We start from the raw sequence: 20,864 nt of genomic DNA, 5'->3' as shown, positions 1-20,864 counted from the left end.
ACAGACGAATGGATAAAGAAGATGTGGTATGTATATATATACATATGTATATATAAAAATAAATAATAGAATGTTATTAGGCCATAAAAAAAATGAAATAAGGCCATTTGCAGCAACATGGATGGACCATGGACCTAGAGATCATCATACTAAGTGAAGTAAGTCAGAGAAAAACAAATATATCACTTATATGTGGAATCTAAAAAAAAACACATATGAACTTATTTACAAAACAGAAATAGACTCACAGACATAGAAAACAAACTTATGGTTGCCAAGGGGAAGGAGGGGAGGGATAAATTGGGAATTTGGGATTAATAGATACATACTATTATATATAAAATAGATAAAAAAACAAGGACCTACTGTATAGCACAGGGGAGTGTATTCAATATCTTGTAATAAACTATAATGGAAAAGAATCTGAAAAAGTATATATATATGTACACATATATATGTATAACTGAATCACTGCTGTACACCTGAAACATTGTAAATCACCTACAATTAAAAAATAGTATAATAAAAATCAATAAAGAAAAATAAACTAATGAAAATGGTTACCTATAGGAGACTAGGAAGAATTGTGGAAAAGAGATAGGGAAAATAGTTTTTTCTGATTTCATTTTGTTTTTATAGTTTGAATTTGGAACCTTATAAGTGTTTTAAAAATTAAATCTTAACATAAAGAATAAAACTATCTTTAAAAAACAAAAGCAGCCTGAAACAAATGAACCTAGTTATGTATCTAGATAGTGGCATAACCGCACAGAGAAGGATTACTTCAAGTAATTTTAAAATCAGTATTTTGACTGCATCTCTTGTGGGATATATCTTATAGACAAGAATAAGCACAAAGGGATCTAATGTGCATTTAGTAGTGTTATTTTTAGTAATAATGTTGGTATTACTATGTTGAAACTCATAGGAGAGAGCAAATAGTTAACGATGGAGTTATTAGGAACTGTAGTTTTCAGCATAAGGAAAAAGAGATACAAATTAAGAAGCTAAGTAAAAACTTGGTAATATTTGATTTAAAATGGAAAAATCAGTATGACCTCATGACTTAATTTTTTCTTTCTTAAAAACTATATTTTTCCTAGCTTTGTCCACTGAAATGGTCTAGAAGCAATGGCAAGTCAATAATGATAAATGTCCAGAAGTGCCCAAACTGTGGTCTTTAAAATACCAGTTCGTACTAAAAGGAACCAGGGCTCTTTAGGGAATTGGATGAGTTCAGGTCCGGACCATTGTTTCTTACAAAAAAGCAAAGAAGCTATCAAAGACTCTTGGAGTTGTACCAAAAGAAAACAGGAGCCAACACAAAAGGGACTCCCACTAACCAAAAATGGGTAACTTTGAGCCTCAAAAAGAACAGTAACTATAATAAGTTGAAACATCAAATATATTTTAAAAATCCATGAGTCCATAATGATATCGCCCACAAACCAAAGAAAGCAACTTGATCACCTTTGGAGGTTAATATTATTATGAAAATTAGGAAATGAAGGCAAAGGATCAAATATTTATCTTGACTTTTCTCTGAATTGTACTTGAGTCACCAAGTAGTTAATGAAAACTTACTTTTTAGCAAAAATCCAGCTAGTTAATGCAGATGGAATACAGAACTAAAAAAGTCATAATTTTATAGCCACTTATATGATAATGGTATTGAACACAGGTCATTAATGGTTGCTAAAACCATTAGATGAAAGGTTAACGGAAAACTTTATTTTGGACAAATCAGGCTGACTGCAGCCTGAATCTGTGGATCCATTTAACCATCACTGAAAGTGGTGCACTCAGATATTAAATGCCTCCTAAGTACTCGCAGCGTCTATGAAATATGCTTGCCAAAAGATTTCAACTTGAAAGCCATCCAGCCTGTATATTTAACTACTAGATACAGGAAATACAGGGTGTGTATGTTAAATGACTTCATAAGGAAGATATCAGCCAAATCCTAAACATGGGAGAGTCTGTAGAAAAATGACTTGTTTTGTTTTACAGATAGATGTCATGGGAGGAAAAGAAGTGTTGGTCATAGTGTTGCAGGAATGGGAGGTGTTGGCGTCGGGGGTGATACTGATTCAAAAACACTTAAAAGAATAAATTGTAGTAATGTGTATCTGGTTTGGATCTGGATTTGGACATAGCACTTGTAAAAAATATTGGGGAATATTAATTTTTTTTAAGAACTTAGGTGTGATAGTGATATTGTAATATTTTTTAATTTTTAAATTATGGGGTGACGTGATATGACTCATGGGAAGTGGAAGATACGTAGATGAGCAAGAATGGTATAAAACTGATAATTTTTAAAGATAGGTGATAGGGTTCATTAGATTTTATTTTTCTATGTACTTATTAAATAATATATATTTGCCTGAAACATATATCAAACCCTGACCAAGACAGTGTTTTATTCAACTTTTTGACCTCTGCCATCTGATAGGCAAATAGTGGTATTTTGTGGTAATTCCTATTTTTTTTAAACTTATTTTGTTTTTTTTATTTGTTGTTCCTCAATTTGTTCCTAATTGAGTGTAAGGTTTTCTATGCACAGTGCTATGCTAAGTAAATTAGATAAAAGTGGCCTCACTTCTCCAGTAAATTGCACATTTATGTGGACACATTCACACAGTGGAAATACAGGTAAGCTCAAATAATACAAGCTCTGAATGAATATTTGGGTATTTAAAACATGATACAGATTGTATTTAAGAAGAAAAGGACATGGGATAAGAGCCTTTACATCATGATGCAGTGTATTTTAAGAAGAGAAGGAGATAATTAATGTGAAAGGAAAACTAATTGATGGAATTGATGGCTGAGTGCTGTGGAAACTAGTCCACTTCTTTTTCTATTTGTACTTTTTTTGTTGGCCTGTTGACCTATTGCTTGTTTTCTTGACACTTCTCTTTACCTGATTTCCCTTTTATAGGCCAGTTCTTTTTTTTTTTTTTTTTAATTAATTTATTTATTTATTTTTGGCTGCTTTGGCTCTTTGTTGCTGTGCGTGGGCTCTCTCTAGTTGCGGCGAGCAGGGGCCACTCTTTCATTGCGGTGCGCAGGCTTCTCATTGCGGTGGCTTCTCTTGTTGCGGAGCACGGGCTGTAGGCACGTGGGCTTCAGTAGTTGTGGCACACGGGCTCAGTAGTTGTGGCTCACGGGATTAGTTGCTCTGCGGCATGTGGGATCTTCCCGGACCAGGGCTCGAACCCACGTCCCCTGCATTGGCAGGCGGACTCTTAACCACTGCACCACCAGGGAAGCCCTATAGGCCAGTTCTTACAAACTTACTTTAGCGGCAATAAAAAGGAAAAATGAAGAAATAAATTGTACACTACTCTCTAAAACCAGTATGTTCTGTAATCAGTAGGGTTAAAACTTTGGAATAAGAACATGGTCAAAATGTCTTTTAAGTGGCTGTCTGATTATATATTTGCTATAAAACTACTTATGTCTCTCTAGGTTGGCAAATAAACAAGATAAGGAAGGGGCTTTAGGAGAAGCTGATGTGATTGAATGCCTGTCTCTGGAAAAACTGGTCAATGAGCACAAGTGCTTATGTCAAATAGTAAGTTTTGGGGGTTCTTCTGCCCTATGAATTATGTTTGGTATAACTTAGTTTTTGTAAAGGTGATAAGCAATTAAGGGGTAGGTAGCTAACAAAATAATTTATTAGTGTTTTAAACAAATTTTTTTAACCTGTTCTCACTTTTTTAACAGTTCTCACTCTTCATTTGATATTACTTATTACAGTGATATTTGTTTTCTATTTAGTTGTTACTGACTTCTATAAACTATCTTTCATGATTTCAAAGACTTTAGGTTTGCTCTTTGTTTAAGACATTGCTGACAGGACCTGCAAGTTATACAAACATGTCATGCTATAAATTTTGTAAAATGGTAAAAGTATAAATACAAAATTTATACTTAGGAGAAGTTTATAATGAATTTTGAAAAATTATATCAAGAGAGTTATCATACAGTCTTGAGAAGATGGACTGAGGATTTAATCATTTATTCTGGTTTCAGAAAATGATTGTTAGGCTGTCAATCTTAAAAGATGGTTACAGGGAACTCCCTGGCGGTCCAGTGATTAAGATTCTGCACTTTCATTGCCAAGGGTGCAGGTTCGATCTCTGGTTGGGGAACTATGATCCCACAAGCTGTGCGGTGCAGCAAAAAAAAAAAAAATAAGATGCGTACTGCCATAAATTCCCTGGTATAACGAATTAAAACTTTCTGCTATTTTTAATAAGTAAGGGTATTTTTCTTCTGTAAGTTTAATTTTGTCTGTCAGTGAGTTTGTTTAAAATTTAACTGTCAACTTCTTGTGTCATAATCGCTCTCAAAGCTTACAGATATAATCCATAAAATATTTCCACTCCTACGTACATACTAATGTAGTGATCACTGCAAAGGTGTGTTTTGTAAGTTAAAGAAGCAGGTGCTTCATATCATTAATTTAATGGGTTAATTAATTTTGATTAGCCAGTAATTATATCTTCATGGTTTATGAATAAATTTTTGTAGAGATCTTTTAGTTTTAATCTTTAAGTCAAATAAATTGCTGTTTTTAAGGAACCTTGTTCAGCAGTCTTGGGATATGGAAAGAAAATTGACAAGTCCATTAAAAAAGGCCTTTATTGGCTGCTACATATCATTGCAAGAGACTTTGATGCCTTAAATGAGCGCATCCAAAAAGACACAACAGAACAACGTGCTCTTGAGGAACAAGAGAACCGAGAGCGGGCTGAAAGAGTACGAAAATTGCGAGAAGAAAGGTAGGTAGATTAATTTTGTAGCACAGTGCATGCATATGAAAACTCAAAAACACCACACTTTTATTAATAATTTTTTTAGTTTTGTCTGTTTAGGTTCCTCTTTTTTGTATGAAGGAAGATACTAGGTAAATTTTTTATTTCTGTAGACCTGCACAAGTTTGGTTGATAGGGTTCTAAGTTTGGTTGATAGCACAATTGGCATCTAGTGGGAAGAGGCCAGGGATGCTGCTAAACATTCTGTGATGCACAGGGCAGTTTCCCATAGCAAAGAATATGTCAGTAGACTGAGAAATCCTTCATTAGTCTCAGCAAAGATAGAAGGTAAGCAGTTAGTGGATCAGCCAGCTGAAGCAAAATCTGATCTTCACCACTAGTTTTGTCTGAAAGTGGACTAAATTGCACTATCTCAGGTTTTAAAACATGTGTTTAAAATTATTTTAAAAATATATTGCCTAAAGGGAAATTTTTAAAATAAGTTTAGCAAACTCTAAGTTAAAAAAAATGTTTATGTAAATTCTACCACAGAATCAGTTATAATAATGTTAATGCTGGAAGAAAGTACTCAGATTTGATTAGAAGTTGAATTTAGTTCTTAATCCCAAGATTTCTCTTTCTTTCTCCACTTACATGGCAGGGGAGGGAAGAAACAAAAAGATTTCTAAGTGAGCTCCTGTGAGATCCGAAGTGGTCTTCCAACTACCTAAGTAATATTGGCCTTCCATTTGCTTTAACAGTTGCAGCCTGGTAGGCAAGAACCCACTAACTGCCCTTGGTGAGGTGCTCCTTTATGCTGTCAGGGAAATCCTCTGATTACTGGTATCTTTCATTTAATTCAGAGATAGGACTTAAAGGAAAATATTTGGAGAGATAACTCTTCTGTCCTCAAGGGCTCAGTAACATGAGCAGGTCAGTCATCTCGGTCTCTCTTGATAACAATATGAGGTTTTAGTTCCTATGAGAATCTTTTTTTTTTTTTTCTATGAGAATTTTATTTTCTATTCTAGTGTATATTTTCATGATATAAAGCTCAGTACAACCAGTCATGCATACAAATATACCTTCCGTGTATTTATAAAAATAAAATATATGGCCATACTTTTCTAAAGGCTTCTTTGCTTTTCCTCTACTTAGAAAAACAAAAAGAACAAAAAAATTGAGTTGGGTAAAAGAAATCTAATTAGTATTTTTTTTCAAGTTTTTACTTTTTCCATAAAGATATTCCAGGTCCTGTTATGGCAGGCTTTTCTGGTACCCCATTCCCCTTTCCTCCTTTCTCCTAGCCATGCCACTTGTGGTCTGAGTCCTCTTCTGTTGAACAGAGACTGCATAATTAAATTTAGACAGGAGTAATTTAAAAAAAACTTTTTATTGTTAAATACAATCTAATAGGTTTGGATTTTTTTGTTGGTTTGGATATTTCTGACAAAACAGTAAAACAAGCTATTATTGGTATCTGAAAATAGTATATTAATACCAGATACCTGAAATTGCTTACTAATAAATGAGTAACATTAATGACTGTTGGGACTTCCCTGGTGGCGCACTGATTGAGAGTCCGCCTGCCAATGCAGGGGACACGGGTTCGAGCCCTGGCCCGGGAAGATCCCACATGCCGCAGAGCAACTAAGCCCATGCACCACAACTACTGAGCCTGCGCTCTAGAGCCCGCGAGCCACAACTGCTGAGCCCGTGTGCCACAACCACTGAAGCCTGCACACCTAGAGCACGTGCTCGGCAAAAAGAGAGGCCACTGCGATGAGAAGCCCGCACACTGCAATGAAGAGTAGCCCCCGCTCACCGCAACCAGAGAAAGCCCGCACACAGCAACAAAGACCCAATGCGGCCAAAAATTAAAAAAAAAAAAAATTAAAAAAAAATAATGACTGTCCTGTAAGTATGTTTATATACAGAGTGCTTTCACATATATTTCTTTACCTGAAATAACCCTATGAAGTATGTATTTTATCCACATTTATGGGAAGGCAGAGGCTCAGGTATCCAGATAGATATCCAAGGTCATAGAAGTAGTAAATTGCAGATCTCTAAATTTTGGCTTCCTAGGTTCAGAATGAAAGGATATATCTTTCCATCATAGAACTTAATTAATAAGTGCCGTAGTAATGAACATTGACATTGTTGTACTATATACTATTGTTATACAGTCTAGTTGCAGATCTACAATAGTTATGTTTCTATCTTCAGCTGCTTCTTTTAGTAACTTATTACCTTCATCTATGGGGCAACATTAACTTTAAATCACAGAGTAATAAAAGTCTCAGTAGTAACTAATATAGAAATACTTATTTAATCTAAGTGATATAGGGCAATTATTTCTATAGCCTCTTCTACTTATGCAAAGCAACAGTTGTTATCTAGTTCATTTATGATATATAACTAGACACAGCTCTTAAGACGAAGGTTAACAACAGGACTTATTTATCTGGTTAACATCAGTGAAGAGGACAGCATTTGTTTGGGAGGGTTATTAATAAATTGATAAATATAAACCCTTGTTACATAGAAAAATAATTAATATGCATCACTGACATTAAGAACTCAGTCATAGGGAATGTCATTTTTGTCAGCATTTCTTTCTTTTTTTAATTTCTTTCTCTCTTTCTCTCTCTCTCTCTCTCTCTCTCTTTCTTTTTGGCTGCATTGGGTCTTCATTCTTGTGCGTGGGCTTTCTCTAGTTGCAGCCAGTGGGGTCTACTCTTCGTTGTGGTGCGCGGGCCTCTCATTGCAATGGCTTCTCTTTGTTGTGGAGCACAGGCTCTAGGCATGCAGGCTTCAGTAGTTGTGGCACACGGGCTCAGTAGTTGTGGCTCGCGGGCTCTAGAGCGCAGTCTCAGTAGTTGTGGCGCACGGGCTTAGTCGCTCCGCGGCATGTGGGATCTTCCCGGGCCAGGGATCGAACCCATGTCCCCTGCCTTGGCAGGCAGATTATTAACCACAGTGCCACCAGGGAAGTCCTGTCAGCATTTCTTTCTTTTAAAATTCAAATGATTAATCTTAACATGGGGATAGTGGCCTGTTACCTGCATAAAGATATCTGAAAATCTCTCAGTAATTCAAAGCCATGTCCAGATGTTTAAATTACTGAACTCAATAGCCTTAAACGTATTGGAAATGTTCTTAAACATGGTTCAGCATTTTCTCATAAGGAATTCCGATTTTTTTTCCCTCAAACAATAGAGAACAAAGAGAGCGAGAGCAGGCTGAACTCGATGGAACCAGTGGTCTGGCTGAGTTGGACCCAGAACCAATTATTGTTAATCCTTTCCAGCCGATAGCATCTGTAATCATTGAGGTATGGATGGTGGCAAATGTAATTTTTATGTCTTAAGTTATAAAGTTGGAAGTTCAGAAAGGAGGCAGGGAGATAGAAGTATTTCACCAGAGATTGATTATTTGTAAAAGAAATTAAATGGGGGAGATGGGTTAAAGGTTTGCTGCTTTTTCTTCCTCTTCAAATTTACCTTCTGATCTAGTATAAAAAGGGAAGATGACTTCAGAATTAACTGAGAATGAAAATAAAGATTGAATGTAGCAACTATCACAGTTACTGTTCTGATAAATTTTTTTTGTCACTTATTTCATGTGATAATAGTATGTTTACTCTTATTTACATTATCTTTATCCCTGTATTGCTATTACTATCCCTTTACAGTAATATTTAAATGCTTATGGTGCATTATAGTACATAAATGATTTTCTAGTTATTTTCCTAGGATACTTAATGTTTGAAACTATAATAAATTTTCTTATATCTGAATATTATTTATTTTAATTTTAAATATCAGAAGTTTTACCAAAATTAATGTGTAGATTTTAATCATGAAGAAGTTACAGGGTTTTATATGTGTGTGTGTGTGTGTGTGTGTGTCTGTGTCTGTCTCTCTGTGTATCTGTGTCTTTGTTTTCATTTTCTACTGGTGTTCGGAGTTTGCATTGGCCCTGCTTTAATCATCTTCAGCAGCTATGCCTCCTCAGTGGCAGAGCTTCCTAAATCTCCTCTCCGTTCCCTCAGAGCTTAATGTGGCAGGTGGCTTGCTGGACCAGCCTGTATGTTCTCTATTCCTCTTCCCTGTCACTGCCTCCTTCCACACAGGTACTCATCCGGAAAGGTGGATGATTATTTCTTCCTTGGGGCTGCTGCTGAGGAGGGAGGCAGCTCCACAGGTAAGAAGATGAGTGTAGAGTTTTTGGTGTTGCTTTGTGTTTGCAAAATAATTGGTAATATGAGATATTTGGTCTGAAGTTAGTTAAATACTAGAAGGTCAGCTGTATTTAATCTTTTTATTAACCCCATTGCATTTACCTTAAGCGTGTGCTTCTCTAAGTATAGTAAAGCAGTCTTAATAACTTGAGCTATTGTTTTGTGTCCATAGTATTAAATATTGTGTTTGTCAAGTTTTATATTCTTTTAAAAATATTGGTAGAGGAAAAGAAAATCAAGTTTGGTTTTTCACTTTGAAACATTGATTTACTGTATATGTGTAATAAAGCTCACCTTATAAATAATGACCAATTATTTTATAGTACCATGGTTGTAAATTACTTAGAAGGTCTTAGCACTTCTACCAACGTTGTATTTTTCACAATATAAAGATAAGAACAATACTGGTATACAGCACAAAATATCTTATATTGAAGTCCCTGAATTAATTAGTGGCATGGGGAAAGTACAATTATTATGCTTTTAAAATACAGTAATTTTAAGAAGATCATCAGTAAAGGAATGAAATAAATGGAAATAAATTATCCATAGTCTCTCTTTTTTACCAGGCAAATTTTCTTTTCTTCCCCATAAAACTCCTCCTTTAAAACGTTACCTTACATTCATTCCTTTGATTTTATCACAGACAATAAAAATGGTGAGGTATTGGTTCCAGAATAGACAAACAGATCAATAAAACAATAGTAACAAACCAAATTATATATAAGCATTTAGTGTAAGATAAATGTGGCATTTCAAATCTGGGAGAAAAGGATATTGGGACAACTGAACAGTCATTTGGAGAAAAGTAAAATTATTGAACACTGTATACCAAATTAAATTTCAAAAGACTTAAATGTATAAAAAAAGAAGCCTTAAAAATACTCACATAATACAGTTAGACATTTGTATATACTTGGAGGACGTTGAAACTTTCAAAGCAGGACAGTGAGGCCACAAATCATAAAGTGAAAAATAGGTAGATCGTATTATATTCAGTATTTAAAGAGATGTTATACAAAGTTAAAGACAGAAAAAAAACCCAAGCTAATCCTAATGAAAAATATTTGAGACCCAGGGAACAACAAAAAAAGAACCCTTAAAAAATTACTGTGTAAATAATGAGACTCTAGTAGAAAAACAGGCATTGGGTTATCATGGGTAGTTCCTTAAAGAAAAATTAAAATGGCAATAAGCATATTTAATAACTTATCTTCAGTTGTATTGATAATAAAAATATTCAATGATAAATCAAATCAACACTGAGGTAAAAAATATTTATTAGTTTGTCAGAGATATAAAAGATTGATAATGATTAAAAACATTAAAAAAGATGTCACGGGGAGGACTTCCCTGGCAGTCCAGTGGTTAAAACTCTGTGCTTCCACTGTATGGGGTGTGGGTTCGATCCCTTGTTGGGGGATTAAAATCCCACGTGCCGAGTGGCGAGGCCAAAAAAAAAAAAAAAAAGATATGGGAAAATATACTCTCTCAACCCTTTGCCTGTGGTGTAATTTTACTTTAGTTCTTCTGAAGGAAAGTTTGTAGTATGGCACATTTTAAAATGTGCTTACTCATTGATCCAACAGCTTGACTGTTAGGAATTTATTCTAAAGGAGTAATTCAATAATTATATTTCTTATAATAGTGAAAGGTTGAAAATCACTTCTTTGTCCATTGATTGGGTATTGGTAAAATAAGATGATAGAACCATTCAAAACGATTGTATAATTGATGAAAGTAGTAATGGCTTACACATATATCATTATATAATATTTTCATAGCTAACACTTTACTATGTACGTGTCATGCAGTAGTCTAAGCACTTTATAGGTTCATTGACAAAGAAAGAAATGTATATTTTTAAATTAAAATTTCAATTCTTTTTTGTTTAAAAATATACATAAATATGTATATATAGACAATCAATCACATTTATGTATGTTTGTGGATGGTGTATGTCTGTACGTGTGTGGGGTAGGCAAAGAGAAGCACCTCTTAGTGACTATATATCAACCAGTGGTCATCTCTAGATTGTGGAATTACTGGTAATATTTGTCTTCTTTCTTTATACTATCTCTGTTTTCTGAATGTTTGACAATTAGCGTGCTTTAATGATATATTCAACAAATAATTTTTTAATAGAAATATCACATTGCCTGGAAGTTACAGAATGCTCTTGGATTATTTGATTTCTCCCTTAAAACTATCTTAGATATGACCATTATATTAAAAATGATATATTTCATTTTTGTCAGAATGAAAAAAAACTTGAAAGAGAGAAAAAGAGGCAAAATGTGGAGGAAGACAGTGATGGCTGTCCCCTGAAACATAAAATGGAGCATGAGCAAATAGAGACACAGAGCCAGATCAGTGACAGTAGCCAAAAAAACAATGAGTTCGGAATAGTAGAAAATTATAAGGAGGCATTAACACAGCAGTTGGAAAATGAAGATGAGACAGACCAGCAGTCATCAGAATCAGGTGATAAATCTAGTTATTAAAAATATATATACTTATTTGTTTTTATATTTATTTTATTTTTAAGTTTTATATATTACATATAACATAAATAATATATATAAAACTTAAAAATATCTCTTTCATTTGTCATGATTATTTTCATAAAAAATGTATCGCCAAGATTTTTCATCTCCAAATGCGTTATTTATCATGGTTTTCTCTTGAATTTTAGGTAATCATTAGTCAGTTTGCTAATTTATGTTTTTATTCCTGATGCCTTAAAATCTAGTCCTTTGTAACTTAAAAGAATTTCAGCTGAAAATTCATTTTCAAAAATTTGGAATATTGCATACATAGCCCCAGGAATCCTTGGAATGTATTTAAAACCTTTAAAGCTTTTGGAGGTTTATTTCGTTTTTCTTAATCCTCATAATGTTATGATCAGCATCATTTCCTTTAGTTACTTGTTATTTCTATAGGATGCAGACATAATCAATTGAACATTTTGAAAGCTTTATCAAATAGCCATATTACTCTTACTTTAATATTATACAACATCTGCAATTCATAATTACTTTACTTTTTCTAAGTGGTTATGTAATGTAACAGGAAGTTCACATCTTTTGGTATCATAGAGAGAGCCTCTGCCTTTGTACTCAAGACAACCTGGGGTAGCATCCAGAATTTCTCATCTACTAGATACATGTTACGTTATACAGTGTTCTTCAGTCCTCGTTTCCTCTCTAAAATGGGGTTGTCATCTTTTTTTTTCACCAGGCTTTTAGGTTTACTTATAATAAAAGTAACCCTATAGTGTTCCTAGCACAGGGCCTGACACATCGGAAATACTCAATAATCATTGCTTCCTTGCCATTCCTAGTTAGCAATATGGTTCCATGGTATATAAGAATTTTTGTACAGTATCAAAGAGTTTATGGAAATAAGATCTCAGTCCCTGAGCTGCAGATTAGCTAACATGGATATTTTGCTACATAGAAATAATTAGATTTGAAAGTTATAGTTTTGTAATTTGGGAAGTTAGGGTAGCCACAGTTGTACCCATATCGCTCTATCAATAGGGTAAAACAAAAAGTAGACTTAAAGTGGCCTCTCAATATATTGGAAGAACTCTTTCAAACACTAATATGTTGTTAAAGAACAAAATGATTTGGTAGATGATTTGAAAATATTATTTAACACAGCACTATGTTATTTACCATAGCAATCCTCGGGTATATTATTCTCATTATACAGAATAGGAAACCAGGGCCTTGGAGAGGCTGAGTAATTTAAGATCATACGTCTCATCTGTGGCTGTACTGAGACACGCTTCCCTCAACTTCAGGTCCTCTGCTTCGTATCCTATGCTTGTCCATGACCCTGTTCTACTGCCCATCCTAAAGTACCATATGGTTCTGGAGGCTCTCTTTCCTTTCTCCCAGCTGTAAAGCCTACAGCTTTAATTGTAAAAAGATGTCTCTGTTTCTATCTAGAGTAAAATGTTTCAAGTGATACTAATTTATTTAGAAAAATAATGTTTCTAAATATATTTGTATTTCTCATTGCTTTATAGGTTTCATAGATGTTGGCTGCTTGTTGTATAACAGATAATTTCCATTTTAGAAAATGTATTATATATATAAATTTAGCAATTTGGGATTGTCAGTGAAAATATTTCAGTGACTTTGACGTTTGGTTATTTAACTACTATGCCATCCTGGTTCACGTTGTTAAAGTTTACATGTTAACAACACAGATGCACTTAAAATGTTCATATGTGCTTAAGTGAGAATCTGTAAATAGTTATTTTTAGAAAGATTACAAATTCAATTCTGTAAGGTCTAATAATGTGAGTTTTGGTTACATATATTTATATTGGGCATACCTTATTTGGGGGTTATTTTCATGGATAATGTGTTTAGATTTGATTGGGGTGTTTTCTCACATCTCAAAGGATTATTTTTGGACTTATACCTAGAATCATTCTGTATATCCTGCTGAGACAAACCAATACCTCTCCTTTTTCCCCAGGTCATTCTGAGTTTCATGGAAATCCCTGCAGTTGGATAATTCCATTTACTTAGTATGATATTTGGGGAAAAAAATGTTACTTTTGGAAATATGGACTTTTTTTGTATTCCAAATCACCTCTCATAGAACTTAAAATATGGCTTTTTGCCATTTGTGTCATATTCATCAATCATTCATCCAATAAACCATCACTTAAAAATTTATTCTTAGTGAAGGCAAGTTCACAGTTCATTATTGGTAACAATTTTTAAGTTGAATTGAAGATATATTCCTATGGTAATAATAATATCAATATTCTAATTCTGTTCATTAGTTTTTATTATAGCAGTAACTTCTTCACAGAGGCATAAAGTTTCATGTTTATATTCTTACAGATAACAGTAAAAAGAAAACTAAGAAACTAAGAATGAAAAGGAGCCACCGTGTAGAACCTGTTAATACAGATGACTCTGCTCCTAAGAGTCCAACACCACCCCCACCTCCTCCTCCTGGTGAGTAAACTGATGTTGATACTGAATTTAGAAATACTGCTTTAAACATTGAAGAAAAAGAAAGAAATTATGAAGTTTTTATTCAGTATATTTATCATCTTGTGAATTGTGAAAAAGGTAGAATTCTTTGCTCCATCTACTTTGTTCAGAATTTATCAACATAAATATCTATTGCTTTTTTTTACTCAGAAAAAATGTTTTATGAAAGTAAAAAAATAAGTAAAAATTAATAAGAAAACTTTACCTAAGCACTTCTTATAATGGATTCAAGTCCTATTTGAAATATCAGTACCCAGATTGCTAAAAGGAATTTAAGTTTAAGGAATGGACGGCTAACATGAGCTTTTAAAAAATTGGATCTTTCATCCTGAAAGTTAACATTTGAAACCAAGATGTGTGAGTGTTTCCATTATATTTCCAACATTCATCCCGACCTTCTAAGCTGTTATGAGGATTAAGTGGAATACTGCATATAAAGCACTGGGACATACTAACTGCACAATAATTGTAATTTTTTAGCACTGGGCATAGTACCTCACATACTCAATAAATATCAAACGTATGTGTTTATAGTTTCCTTTTAGCCCTGCTAGAAGGCTTTAGATGGTAACATTTTCCTTTGAGAATTATTTTAAGACTCATTTCTAGTATTCCATTTAATAAGTGTACATTTCTTTTAGTCTCTGTTGGGGGTTAGAATAGTAGCCTAAGGTTATTTATGATGGTAGTGAGGATGCTTATATTTTTAATGAAAGGTAAATAAAAACTTTAAGCAAATATTACCAACCTATAATTACATTTTTAAATAGAAGCCATTTAAAATGGGTTTATGGTTATTCAGTACTGCATCATTCAGTATATATGAATTGATATTGAAGTTATATACATTCCTGTCAAGAAAGGGATCCTCTCAACAGACCTAAAGAGATATTGTTTAACAGTGTTTTTAAATGCTTTTCTTTTTCTTTAGTTGGCTGGGGAACCCCCAAAGTCACTAGACTTCCAAAACTTGAGCCTCTTGGTGAAACACGTCATAATGGTAATGCAAAAGGATCAGTTTTCAAAGCTCTACGTACCACATTCACTTTTCTTTACCTCATTACTTCAACAAACTTTTACTTTTGGAAGCCTTTCAAATCCACAACCATCCTTTTTCATTATACTTCACTTTTTGTCATTTATTTATTTTTTTATTCCTAAGTGCCCTTTGCCTCTATATAATTTGATTTGACCTTTACCTTAGAATACAGAGGTAAAGACTGTCAGAGCTTGTGTTTATCCATTATATATTAATGTAAATAGTTGTAAAAGGGAAAGATTTTTAAATAACTTAAATTAAATATGAGACAGTACAATTATAGTGTTAAAACTTCATTGTCCTATATATGCTCAATATACTCAATGATAATGCCGCATAATTGTTCTTTCTCTGCTTCTAATGATACTCAGCTGCTGTATATTACAATGAAGTAAAGAGTAACACAGTTTGTAAGATCAGAGACCAAATCAGTAAGCCAAATAAAGTTCAGCTAAATAGAAAGTTACTAAAGGCTTCATTGACTAAAGAAAACACTTTTTTTTGGATGAAATTAACACAAGGTTTGGTACAGCTAGTATAGGGCATAAGAACTTCACCTGGAAAACTAGAGAAAGGACAGTTGGGAGTAGAGAACTGCCTTATACAACAGGCAGAAGTTCTGATTTCAGACCATCAGCCCAGATTCTTTTAATAAAATATTTCTAAAATGCAGAAGGATAATTTTATATATATATAGTAACTCAATAAACTTCTTTATCAAGAACATTTCATCTCCTTTCTGATAGCTCTGTTTACCTAATCTAGAACTTGGTTTCCTAAGAAGACCCATTTACTAGGGAAAAAAAAATTCAGAACTTTAATCTTTAGAAAAGCATTATATATAATTTGAAATTATATTGAACTGTATAAAATATTTTATTCAAAAAGTATATAAATTTAAATGTGCTGGTTGCTTTCTTTTTCTGAATACTGTGTCAATAATGAAATATTTCTTCATAATCATTAGTGAAAATTAAAAGATTTTTTTCAATTCTAAAGACAGAAAGTTTGTCCTTAGACTATATCAAAATTACAGTGAAATCACGTCTTTTTGGTTGCTGACTTTACATCATGATGTTTTTATTGACTATAATAGGTTAATTCCTGTTTTATTACACTCTGAAATTGTGTATGCTAGACTACATTATCAGTTTAAATATTCACTGTGTTGTTAGAAACAATTAGATAATGCTAATATATGTGTGTATAAATACATATACATGTGTGCATGTATTTATACACAGATATATTAGCATTACCTAATTGTTTCTAACAACACAGTGAATATATATAAATACATGTATATAGAGAAAAATATTAATTTCTCATATAACAGGTACTATTTTTTCTTACTGAATTAGGCGTCCAACAAACAACTGTTTTGTATCTGACACCACCTAAAACATTGGTGATGCCAAGATGAATAAGACGTAAATTCTACTTTTCTGGGGATCCTAGTCTAACATAAAAGATAACACTCCAGCTTACTATAGTATATGTGACAATTCACAATGTATGGTGAAAGGTTCTATGGTGTACAATTGGAGTACTGTGCACAAACCGCCTAGACAGTGAAAGTGGTATTAGAACTGGGTCTTTGAAGAATGAGAAGAGTCAGTAAGTAGAAGAAACAGACTATTCAGAGGTGGAGAGGTGGGAAAAGACATTGCTTATTTGGAAAACAGTATGAAGTTACTTGTGACTAGAGCTTAGGTTCATGTGGGTAGAATGGGTAAGAAAGAGGAAATTTAAAGTTACAGAGAGTGCTGATCCTCGAATTATGGCTTATAGCCAGATTGTTTAGGGCCTCACATGTATGGTAAGATGTCTGGACATGCTATAATTTTACAGGAGACACTATATATTTTTAGCAGAGAAATAGTATTACAAGATTTATTGTTTAGGATAATAATTTTTGTCACAATGTAAAGTATAGACTAGATTGTGGTCACACCTGAGGTAAGGATCCCAGTTAGAAGCTGTTGCAGTAGTCAGAGTGAGAAGTGAGGAATAGGAATTGGAATGGAGAATAAAAATGTATGCAAGGAATATTTGAACAGTTATAAGTACTATATGATGAATGGATGTATGGGCTAAAAGGAGAGAGGAACAGGAAATTATTTGTCTCAAGGTGCTAGAAGGTTGGTGCTATTTCTAAGACTGAAAATACATGAGGAGGAAGGAAACCTGCTCTGGAGGTGTCTGTAGGCTTATCTATTTGGAAATGTTTATAAGCCAGTACAAATAAGATTCTGGAGCTCTGGAGAAAAGGGACACAGGTGGGTGGGAGGGTATGTAGGTAGTTTTTTTTTTTTTTTCTGTTGTCATCACACAATAGGAATGCTTTGTTCTGTAATACGTGTTCTGTAATTGTTTACTGAATGAATGCAGTTGAAAGAATGATAGTTTCCTGTTTCTGAGGGAAAGTATGTAGAATAAGGAGAAAAGAACTAATGGTAGCATCTAGGGGGAACATTATAGTTAGAAGCAAGTAAAAAAGAGGTTGAAAATGGGCTAAGAAGGTTGTTTTTTGTTTTTGTTTTGTTTTTCTTTGCTTTCCTGTATTTATTTTTAAATTAGAACTCCTGGGAAAGAATTATAATCAGTTAAGTTTAAGACCACCATTGTTCTAATATATCAGTTAATTTTAAGTATGTATCAATAAATTTAACTTCTCAGAGCAAAGAATTAGACATCCTAACTTCACAAGTTTTAAAATATCTTTATTATTTTTTCTCATAAATTTTAAGGCAAAGTATACCTTATCTAGGTAAAAAAAAATGTACAATCAACTCTGCTTTCGTTAACGGAGAAGAAAGTAGGTATAATAAATTTAAAATTTTAATTAAAAAGCTTAAATTAGTTTTTAGTGTTTATCATGAGATTTTCATCTGAGATGCTGATGGTTGCCAATTTTATAATCTCATCCTCTTCTCTTCCCTAACTTTGTACACATTTATTTGAATGTGGTTGATGGCAAGTAGACAACAGATACATGACAAGCAAGGGTAAATAATTAAAATTTAACTACATTTGGGTTTGGCACTTAAAATTTACTGAGATGAAAACAATTTGTTGTAGTCAAATTAGGAATTAAGGCAGATTCTTATTTGTTCTTTGATTAGAGACATTTACCTTGATGGCAATTTAATTTTATTACTTTTCTAATTTCTTTTACTTTCTGTAAACCTCACTCTGTGTAACAGGTAAGACAGATGCATTCTTCACTTTGTAAATACTCTCAATCTGTACTTCATCAACATGTTATGTGTTACACATTATGAGAAATAAATCCAAGATTCTGTTAGCCAAAAATACCAAGTACAAAACTAAAGAATATTTTCAAATCTTAAAACATGAATGAAGATTAAATTTTGTATGTTAAAAAGTTTGAAGCCCTTTATAAAAATGGGTATCAATTAATTTGGTCCTATCAGTTGGGCACTATGATCAACTTATATCCCCGACATTTAAGGCAATAAGAAACCTATTTTGTGTAGAATGATTTAATTCTGGCAATGAAATAATACAGCATCAACTGCAAAAAAAATATAATTTCTTGGGAGGGAAAAAGATACTTCTTGCCACGTGTATGTGATTTATCTTTTTAGTAGGGTACTTTTAAATTCCAGAAGTAAAACATAATAGAAACGGTATTCATTCTGGTTTAATCTTGAGTTCTGTTATGTGTTATAATTCTCATTAATTTTGAAATCAAGAAGTTAGAAAAGGCATACTTTAAATTTATCAAAATAATTGTCTCTGTTATAATTTTAATTATAGCAATAGTAATAACTGTATATACTATGTGACTGGCATATTGCTAAGTACTTTAGGTACATCATCTCATTTTAATTCTTCTAATAGCCTTGTAAGATGGGCAATTTTTTGTGTGAGGAACCTATACCCCAAGGTCACATAGCTATAAGTGGCAAAATCAGGATTTGAACTTAGGTCTGTCCAGCTTTGAAATCCATACTTTGAATTCATTATATTATACTATTACATTAAGATTTGTTAGAGCATCATTGCAGCTTAGTAGTTGCTTTAAATTTAGTTGCTTGGACAATCATTTTCTCCTAATTTTTTTTAAAGAGGCAAGAATATACAGTTTATTATTTAAAAAATTTTTTTGTTAAGTAATGATATAGCTGTGGCAAATCAAGTATTGTCTATGGTACACTCTGGTAGAGGCTGCAGACTGATGACACAAGAGCAAATCTGACTGTTTAACCAAACTGATGTTCAAAATGTTTGAAATAGGGGGTACATGATGTTGGTATGTCTCATTACTGGTGGTGTTAACCTTGATCATTTGGATAAGGTGGTATTTGCCACGTTGTAAAATGTTACTGTTTTCCCTCTTTGTAATTAGTAAATATTTTAGAAGTGATTCTTTAAGATTATGCAAATATTCTGTTCTCCACAAACTTTAGCCTACTAGTTTTGGCCTCCATCATTGGATTGTGTCTGCAATAATTATTACTGTGGTATTTGCCTAATGGTAATTTTCTGTTTCTCATTCTTACATTGAAATTTATTCAGATTCATTATTTTATTTATTTTTTATTTTTTCCTTCCAGTTTTATTGAGATATAATTGATTTAAAGCACTGTATAAGTTTAAAGTATACAGCATAATGACTTGACTTACATACATCATGAAATGATTATCACAATAAACTTGGTAAACATCCACCATCTCATACAGATAAAGACAAAAGAAAAAGAAACTTTCCTTGTGTGGAGAACTGTTAGGATTTATTCTTTTAACAACTTTCATATATAACACACAGCAGTGTTAATTAATTAATCATGCTTTACATTACGTTCCTAGTACTTACTTATTTTATAACTGGAAGTTTGTACCTTTTGACCACCTTCATCATCATACAAAGATACTAAGTTATTATTGACTATATTCCCCACTCTGTACATTTCATCCCTGTGACTCACTTATTTTGTAACTGGAAATTTGTACCTCTTAATTTCCCTCACCTATTTCACTCATCCCCCCGCACCCCACCCTACTGCCCTTGCTACCCACCTCCCCTGTCCAGCAGCTATCTGTTTGTTCTCTGTATCTATGACTGTTTCTGTTTTATGTTTGTTCATTTGTTTTTTTTTTTTAGATTCCACATGCTAGTGATATCATACAGTATTTGTCTGACTTGTTTCATTTAGCATAATACTCTCTAGGTCTATCCATGTTGTCAGAATGGTAAGGTATCCTTTTTTTTTTTCTGGCTGAGTGATATTCCAGTGTGTGTGTGTGTGTGTGTGTGTGTTTGTGTTTGTGTATCACATCTTCTTTATCCATTCATCTATTGATGGGCACTTAAGGTTGTTTCATATCTTGGCTATTGTGAATAATGCTGTAATGAATATGGGGGTGCACATGTCTTTTTGAATTAGTGTTTTTGTTTTTTTTGGAAAAATACCCAGAAGTGGAATTGCTGGATTGTATGGTAGTTCTATTTTTAATTTTTTGAGGAACTTCCATACTTTTTTTCATAGTGGCTGCTGTGCTGTTTACATTCCCACCAACAGTGCATGAGGGTTCCCTTTTCTCCACATCTTCACCAACATTTGTTATTTGTGTTGTTTTTGATGATAGCCATTCTGACAAGTGTGTGGTGATATCTCATTGTGGTTTTGATTTGCATTTCCCTGATGATAGTGATGTTGAGCAACTATTCACGTGTCTGTTGGCCATCTGTCTGTTTTCTTTGGAATAATGTCTATTTAGGTCCTCTAGCCCATTTTTTAATTGGGTTGTTTGTTTTTTTG

General features: G+C 33.2%; 1 protein-coding gene across 3 annotated transcripts in view; it reads left to right on the top strand.

The window, feature by feature from the left end:
- ARL13B (ADP ribosylation factor like GTPase 13B) overlaps positions 1-20,864 on the top strand; it is an 81,603-nt gene that overhangs the window by 54,925 nt on the left and 5,814 nt on the right. For all 3 annotated transcript variants that reach the window (XM_036850858.1, XM_036850860.1, XM_036850859.1), the window contains 6 exons: positions 3,475-3,580; positions 4,591-4,793; positions 7,989-8,103; positions 11,271-11,496; positions 13,881-13,997; positions 14,968-15,036. In XM_036850858.1, coding sequence (XP_036706753.1) covers positions 3,475-3,580; positions 4,591-4,793; positions 7,989-8,103; positions 11,271-11,496; positions 13,881-13,997; positions 14,968-15,036 — 836 coding nt within the window. The remainder of the gene's footprint in view (positions 1-3,474; positions 3,581-4,590; positions 4,794-7,988; positions 8,104-11,270; positions 11,497-13,880; positions 13,998-14,967; positions 15,037-20,864) is intronic.

This window comes from Balaenoptera musculus, chromosome 4 (assembly GCF_009873245.2).
Source record: "Balaenoptera musculus isolate JJ_BM4_2016_0621 chromosome 4, mBalMus1.pri.v3, whole genome shotgun sequence".
Taxonomy (NCBI): Eukaryota; Metazoa; Chordata; class Mammalia; order Artiodactyla; family Balaenopteridae; genus Balaenoptera; species Balaenoptera musculus.
This window is presented reverse-complemented; position numbering and strand designations above follow the sequence as displayed.